Below are 8,129 nucleotides of genomic sequence, written 5' to 3'. Positions count from 1 at the left end.
ACTCACAGCTCTGATACCATATTGAAACTCACACCATAAATGAGAGAACTGGAAAAGAGAATTCTTATTTCTCAAAACTGTAAAAATGAATACAATGATGCACTGGTACTTATATACACTTGAACAATCTAACAAACTAACTACTTAGTTGTGCTAACTGATTCTGACGCTTCTAACTAACTAATTTACACGTGGATAATTACCTACAGGTTAATTAACTAACTGTACAATTAACAATGTTATCAGCCAATTCCAATAAATATATGATACTGATTTAGTATCAGTTAAGCGAAATTAGTTGATTGATACATAGTGTAATTATTTTGTAGAGTATAAATGTAAAGAGATATATATTTGTAATTGTTTTACTTTTATGGGGTATTTGCTTAGTCCGAAGGAGTAATGTATATTGTTGTCTAATTATCAATCAAGAAATGAACAATATAACTAGACATTGAAATGAACTGAAAGGGAAAGCTTTAATATTCAGTTGACTACTTAATTCTAAGTCGTCTTGGAGAGCTACAATACTATACTATTTTCTAGGTCTCATATTAATCGTCATATTTTTTATATGTTCTTGAAAAAATCATAAATAAAAAATATATTTTATTATTAGTTTACTTTTAAATTTTTTATAAAACATAATCAATATTAATTTGTTTTACTTTCAAAGACAACTAATTACTTTTAAAGGGAGAATAGAAAAAAATTACTTCATTCATATTTACTTGTGAGTTATATTAAAATAAATGTCTATTTTCTTGTCGTTATGATGATCCTTTTTCTTTCCTATTACTGTACAGTTAATTTACCCAAATGGAGACATAAAAATAAAGTTGTCTTGGAACTGAATTAAATAATATGTTTGTACTTTTGTCGAGATGTTAAAGAACCTACTCAACTACCTTACTTTTGTAATATTAATTTTATACCTAACTTTATTTTTTGTACTCAAAAGTAAAATATTGTGGAACATATAGTCATTGACTTAGTCAATTCTTGAGTCCGTTTGTTTCAATTTATTTATTTTTGTTTAACTCCATTTTACACTACTGTAAAATAGTGGAATGAACTTTTATTATTGTTTGGAAAAAAGGATAAATATATCCCCGAACTTTAAAAAATGGTATGCCTATATCCTTCGTTATACTTTTCGTCCATCTCAGTCCCTGTCGTCCAATAATCGGTACATATTTGCTCCTCCCACTAACGGCACCCTCTTTGTGTACACGTGGCGAAATCCTAAGCCACTATTCGATTGACCATTTCTTTTAACCCAAATTCTAAGAACCCGCCCCATAACCCAATAAACCCACCTGATTTGTGGATAAAATATACTCTCTAAAATCTAAAGAAAAGATCCAAATCCTCAATCTAAATCCAAGAAACAAAAATCAATATTTCCTCAATCAACCCAACCCATCAAACAAATCAGAATCTGAAGACAAAGAAAAAGAAGATGATGAAAAAGAAGGAAAAGATATAGAAGAGCTTTGTTATAATAGTCAATTTTGTCAAATATTGTTGCTTAATGCTTATTTTGTGATTGAGTTTATTTGAGAGTGTTGTGACATTTATATTATCAGTTTTGGTGGTTACATATGTCATCAAATATTCCGAGACTTGATATTACTAGAAAACCAACTTCCTTTCTTTGTCCTCAACAAGCTTCATGACATGACAAAACAAGATGATGAATCATCATTGTTGATATTGGTGAATGCTTCAATTGTCTTTTTTGTTGACTTGCCAAACATGATCAGTGAATCCTTTAAAAACACAGAAAATAGTAATATCAAACATTTACTTCATACCGTTCACATTGCTTCATGTCATGGCAATAATCCCACGAAAGATTTAAACAATGAAATAACGCGAAATAAGGTCATGCCAAATGCAACAGAGCTTTCCCAAGCTGGAGTTAGCTTCGTTAAAGCTGGATTACCTGACAAACTTGGGGATAAAACAAGTTTATTTGATAGTATAAAGTTCGAGAATGGATTGATGACAATCCCTTGTTTTCGAGTATATATATGATGGCACATAAACCATCCTGCGAAATCTCATTGCTTATGAGCAACAATCATCTGATGTACAATATAAGTATTTCACTGATTTTGCAGCTTTCATGGATCATCTTATCGACTCAGAAAAAGATGTGAGTTTGCTTCGCCAAAAAGGAATCATAGAGAACTGGATGGGAGAGGACAAAGAAGTGGCTAGCCTCTTCAACAAAAATGGAAATGGGGTCACTACGTATTTTGACATCTATTACAAAGAAGAATGCTTAAAAGCATTTGAAATTGTAAAAAAACATGGGATAGAATGAAGGCAAGTTTGAGGCACAATTATTTTATTGTAAAAAAACAAGGAACAGAATGAAGGCAAGTTTGAGGCATAATTATTTTAATAGTCCTTGAAAAGGAGCTTCAACTGTGGCAGCTATCACACTCCTAATACTCACAACTATACAGACTATTCTAGCTTTTACAGGTTCCGTTAAGTAGTAATTGTCTCAATTGTGGTGTTGATGAGCTTATGAGTTTTTCATTAATCATGATCTCTCTTCATAAATTTGCCATTAGTTGAATGCTAATTAGTTTATTTCAAGTATCTATTAATCTTGAGGTTTATTAATTGTTGGTGAAAATACAATTACAGTTATAAAATAAAATATATCTTCAAATTGACATGAATATCTCACTTTCTTTGAGAAGATTCAAGCTCATTGGAATAATTTTTTTATTGATCTATCAGTAATCTTCTTGACTTGTCCCTACAACAACATTGTATAACTAACTCATGGTAGGGCTTAATTTATAGCATGGTTAATTTTGATAAAAGAAACATAAGTACAAAAAGGTGAAAGAGAATACTTTCTCGGACATATTTATAGTATGTCAGTGAGGAAGGCGTTACCTAAAGGCGTTAATGAGATGACTTATAGATATTTCCAATTTTGCTCTTTTATAAACTTCGTGTCCTCAAACATCATTGCGTAAAGTGTGACAAACTTGCTAGTATATAGTCAGAAAAACTCCGTTTGTTAACTTACCTATATTTACACTCTTTGGTAAGGAAGTTCTATTATTTTCAGGATGTTCTTTGTATGTTTGTAGGAAAGACTAGCTTTAGTTAGAGCCACAAGTCACTCAAGTATAGCACCAAAATAATAATAACAACCAAAGATGAAAGAATGAAAAATTGAGCTCATTGAATTCATAGTGTGTTCTTAAAGAAATTATTTCTCTTAAGCACCTGAGGTTGTGAAATATATCCTTTCACTAGAATTGATGACAATCCCTAGTTTTCACATCACTTGTGATACGGAAACCGTCTTGCGAAATTTCATTACTTGTGAGCAACTATACTCTGATGTACAACCTAAAGATTTCTGTGATTAACTCTATACGTTCTTTATGGACACTTCCATTCCACTTAGGGATGACAATAGGCCGAGATGGATTTAATTATATCTTTTCAAAATTCATGTGAGGCAGGGCAGGTTGCGGATTCCGAATAAAAACTCATTTAAATTCACGATTTACACAAATCCTCGAACCAATTTGACACCTGTTTGGGCACTAGTCATAGGTGGAGTTAAGAATGAAACAGAATGGATATTTTTTAAAAAACTGGTTTGAATATCCAGAAAAACTAGAAAGGGGAAAAAAAGAGTTAAAAAACTATTATTTTTTTTTGCTAAAAACTAATTGCTATGTCTAGTATTTGAAACGCTTTTACAAATTATATGGTAAGGAATGAAGCAGATTTATGCGGGGCAAGGTCGGATGGGTTGAAAATAATAAATTATTGGGGCAGGGTGAATTGAAATCTTAGCGAGTTAGTCCCGCAATCACCACTACATCAAAAATAATCTATAGTGACAATTAATTAACGATAATAGCATAATTATTGCTAAATATTAGAGACAATTAATACTCTTTGTAAAGCCTATAACGACATTGGATCTAATGACAATTAACAAATATCTATAAATTTTTTAACAAACTTTGTTGATGTGCAATATTAATTACCGCTAAAAATTGTCTGTAGTGTACCCCATTTGTCCGTAATTAGACTAACAAAATTTTACTAATTCTCTCGCACACACCACCACCACCCAAACCAAAATTATTTTTTTTTTTAAAAAAAGAGTATTTGCACGTTGTGCAGTACGGACAATGGTTAAATATTAAAAATAATTATGTGTAAAAGCATATTATTTATTTATTTATTGCCTTAATATTAATATGAATACATTTTTATCATTTTCCCTATTAGTTATTACTGACACTGTGTATTTAAACGAGATTGTGGTTTGATGGGAATGCTGAGAAGTAGGTAATAAAACCATTTTAATTTCTTAAATAGAAAAGTAAAATAATAAAAAGAATATTTATTATAAAAAAAATAGAAAAATTATGCGGTTAAGCAAATTTATAGTACTTAATTACTCATTATAGCTATAGTTTGCTATAATTACCACTCGCGACTAACATTATACATTAATTACCGTGTGGACTGACTTAAGTTTGTATAATTAGCCACGTTTGTATATGTATAATTCGCCACATTTGTATAATTCACAGTTAACAATTCTTTGTTTGTTATGTATTTGTATACGATTGTTTGTATTTATATACGATTATTTGTGTTTGTATATGACTATGATTTTCTTTGGGTTTTCAGTTTTGTCATCATATACATTCAATCTTTTTGTGTATAACTTTTTAAGTTTGTATAAACATGTCAATTGTAGTGTTGATGGGTCTGTTTTCCCATTTTGCTAGCTTGTTGTAACTGATTATATACTTTCAATTGTACGCAATCTTGGGTAAATCATCTGCTACTTGGTTTGCCTCCCTGTCCCAAGCTTTGTATTGTGTCTTCAATGATTTGAGTGAACTTCTTGTTATCATCAGACTTGTGATTTTTTTGTCCTAGTAGATCTGGGAAAGGAATATATATATATATATAGGAGAAACTTTTTCCTTATAGGTTAGGGACTGCTTGGGTTCTATATAGTTGGAGATTCTAAAGTATTGTGCATGATTTACAATATAGTTAAGAGCTTGAAAGTACTTAAAGAGCTTGAAAGTATTGTACACTTTCTTCTTTTTTTTCATAGAAGAAAACTCTCTTTGCTTTTGTTTGAATGATTAGGCCTAGCCAAACCTCGTTAAATTCTTGTTTTTTTTTTCTTCTCTATTTTCTTTATTTGTAATTGTATGCTAGTTAATCCACGATATTTCCGTAATAATAACACATTGATCAATTCTTCCAAATCATATCCTCTTACCGGAGTTCATATCTTCCTGTTAACTTGATGATTTCCAACAAACAAGTTGACTATATTTAGCCTTTTCATTTTTGAACTTCATCATTTATACCCTTTAAATCAACAAATATGATATGTTTGTTTTCTATGTCATTTTTTGTTTTAGAAAAGGTTCATCCATGCCATTATTTGTTAACTAAAATAGTATAGATGAATCAAACTTTTAACGGATAACATAGATGAACTTTTTCCCATTTCTCATAGTTCGATATATATTTGAGTTTTTCTCTTTAAAAAATGATTTAATTAATGGTGGGTTTATGAGTTTTGAAGTCATATATCAAGGGTGGGTTTATGAGTTTGAAAAATTGATTTGCACCAAATGAACTTGGGTCATATGTTATTTTATTTTTTTCTTCAAAAGTAGATTTGGAAGAAATTTCGTCGATTTTCGAGGGCTCATTCGGAAGAACTTGGGTCATATTTTATTTTATTTTATTTTGATGGTTGTTTTGTGGTTGGATTTATTCGTGAGTATTCTGAAATATATGTAGAAGGAGAAGAAAATATTATCAATTTTGTTGATAATCAAATACTCCGAGACTTGTGTTGAATTATGAACAACTACACAATCCTAGCATACCATAAATGAGCAAATCAGAGAGACATTGAAGAAGAAGAAGAATATTATTTCAGTAGTAATGCAGAAAAACTCAACTGTACATTTACAATGGAACAATGCTTATATATGCATACATACTAACTCCTAACCGACTAATAGAAGAATTAACAACTTTCATAACTAACTTGGCTAATCCCTTAACTACCCTTAATTGGCCTTATGTATTACATCAAGTAACCCCTATCACATTATGTTGTTGCTAGAAAACCAACTTCCTTTATTTATCATAGACTTGCTTCATTTCATGACAAAGAAAAATGATGAATTATCATTGGAAAAACTGACAATCACTTTGTTTAGAGGTGATGTTAACTTGGGATATATGTCAGTACACTATGTTCCATGTCTAAATAATGCAAATGATATGAAACATTTACTTCAAGTAGTACACATTTTTTCATGTATGAAGAATTTACGAGAAAATATCAGACGATGACATAAAGTGGAATAAGGTCATGTCAAATGCAACAGAGCTTTCCGAAGCAGCAGTTAGCTTTGCAAAGGTCAATCATACAACAAATTTATTTGATATAAAGTTTGAGAATGGATTGATGACAATACCTTCTATTGCTATGGTAGATAGTATGGAAACCCTCATGCGAAATATCATTGTTTATGAGCAACAATCAACTGATGATTTAGAATATTTATATTTCAGTGATTATGCAACTTTCATGGATCATCTTATCAACTCAGATAAAGATGTGAGTTTGCTTTGCCGTAAAAAAATCATAGTGAACTGGATAGGAGAGGACAAAGAAGTGGCTAGCCTCTTCAACAAAATTGGAAATGGTGTCATTGTTTATTCCAACTTCTATTACAAACAAGTATTCACAAAAGCAGTTAAACATTGTGATGAAAAACCATGGAACAGAATGAAGGCACAATTATTTTAGTAGTCCTTGGGTAGGAACTTCAACTATCACAATCATCATACTCCTCATACTTACAGCCATATAGACTATTCTAGTTATCATAAGTGCCTTTAAAAATAAGTAATAATTGTCTCAATTCTAGTGTTGATGAGTTATCAGTTTTTTAATAAATTCTACTCTCTCATTATATGTTTGTCATTGATTCAAGAAATGGTTGCTTTAACACATACTTACGCTATTGTCCACTTGACTTTTATATTGCATCACACACTACACCAAAAATGATCTTTAGTGACAGTTAATTATTAGCAATAGCATCATTTTCGCTAAATATATTATTTTAGAGGCAATTATTAGTGACAATTACATTTTAGCACTCTTTTGTAAGTGTCAACTAAAGCCTATAGCGATATTAGATCAAACGACAAATAACCAATGCCGATAAAGACTTCCGCACTCTTTATTAACGTGACATTGACGCTAAAAGTTTTCAGCTGTAGTTCTGTTTACACTCTGAGCAGCATGTCCACAATGTGCAAATAAAATTAACTCTATACCTTTTCTGTGGACACTTTCATTCGACTAACAAAATGAGTATTTGCACATAGTGCAGGACGTACGGATTATGGTTAAATATATATAAAAAGAATTATATGTAAAAGCATATTACTTATTTATGATTTAATATATTATTAAATATGAATAATTTTTTATTGTACTATCATGTTATTTATTAGACTGATCAATATTGGTACAATGCATTTAAAGGAGAACGTGATTTGGTGGGAATGCGAAGATTCAAGTGATTGCTCTCTTAAAAAAAAGGAAAAAAAAAGTAATTGCTCTCTTCACCATTTCATATTATTTGATTCATATTAACTTGACACTCCTCTTAAAATCATTAAAAATCTCAGTAATTATAAGAAAAAGTAACAAAACTTTTTTGACTTATTAAAATAGATAAATAAAATAATTTATTTTTGTTTTCTAATATATATATATATATATATATAAAGAAAGCGAAGAGGAATTCAAAAAACGTGCTTCTTCCTTTTGTAGTTAGTAATGAATTTTCGACATAGGAGTAATAAATTTTTAATGGTGGACAATTTGTATATTGGATCGGGTGTCACATTCAGACACAGTAATAATTTAGGTGTGGGTTCTATGAGAGGAGCACTGTGATTATTACATTCATGTCTAATTGTCTTTAATATTAGAAACTGTATGTTGCTCTTGAAATGATGATCGATTCATGTATTCTGTATATGTGTGTATACTGTGTTGT

At 30.3% G+C, this 8,129-nt stretch overlaps 1 protein-coding gene across 1 annotated transcript; it reads left to right on the top strand.

Moving 5' to 3' along the window:
- Window positions 1-1,890: 1,890 nt before the first annotated feature.
- On the top strand, window positions 1,891-6,862 carry LOC125851941 (uncharacterized). Its single transcript, XM_049531684.1, has 3 exons — window positions 1,891-1,972; window positions 2,127-2,259; window positions 6,376-6,862. Exons 1-3 carry the CDS (start codon window positions 1,891-1,893, stop codon window positions 6,860-6,862), a joined length of 702 nt encoding a protein of 233 aa, XP_049387641.1.
- Window positions 6,863-8,129: the final 1,267 nt, after the last annotated feature.

This window comes from Solanum stenotomum, unplaced genomic scaffold, assembly GCF_019186545.1.
Source record: "Solanum stenotomum isolate F172 unplaced genomic scaffold, ASM1918654v1 scaffold30784, whole genome shotgun sequence".
NCBI lineage: Eukaryota > Viridiplantae > Streptophyta > Magnoliopsida > Solanales > Solanaceae > Solanum > Solanum stenotomum.
Note: the sequence above shows the minus strand (reverse complement) of the source record. Positions and strands in the feature narration are given on the sequence as shown.

Coding starts and splice junctions, on each gene's coding strand:
- LOC125851941 (XM_049531684.1), top strand. CDS start 1,891: ATGCCAAATGCAACAGAGCTTTCCCAAGCTGGAGTTAGCTTCGTTAAA. Junction 1,973..2,126: donor CAAACTTGGGGATAAAACAA/GTTTATTTGATA, acceptor CTGATTTTGCAG/CTTTCATGGATCATCTTATC. Junction 2,260..6,375: donor AATGGAAATGGGGTCACTAC/GTATTTTGACAT, acceptor TCATGTATGAAG/AATTTACGAGAAAATATCAG.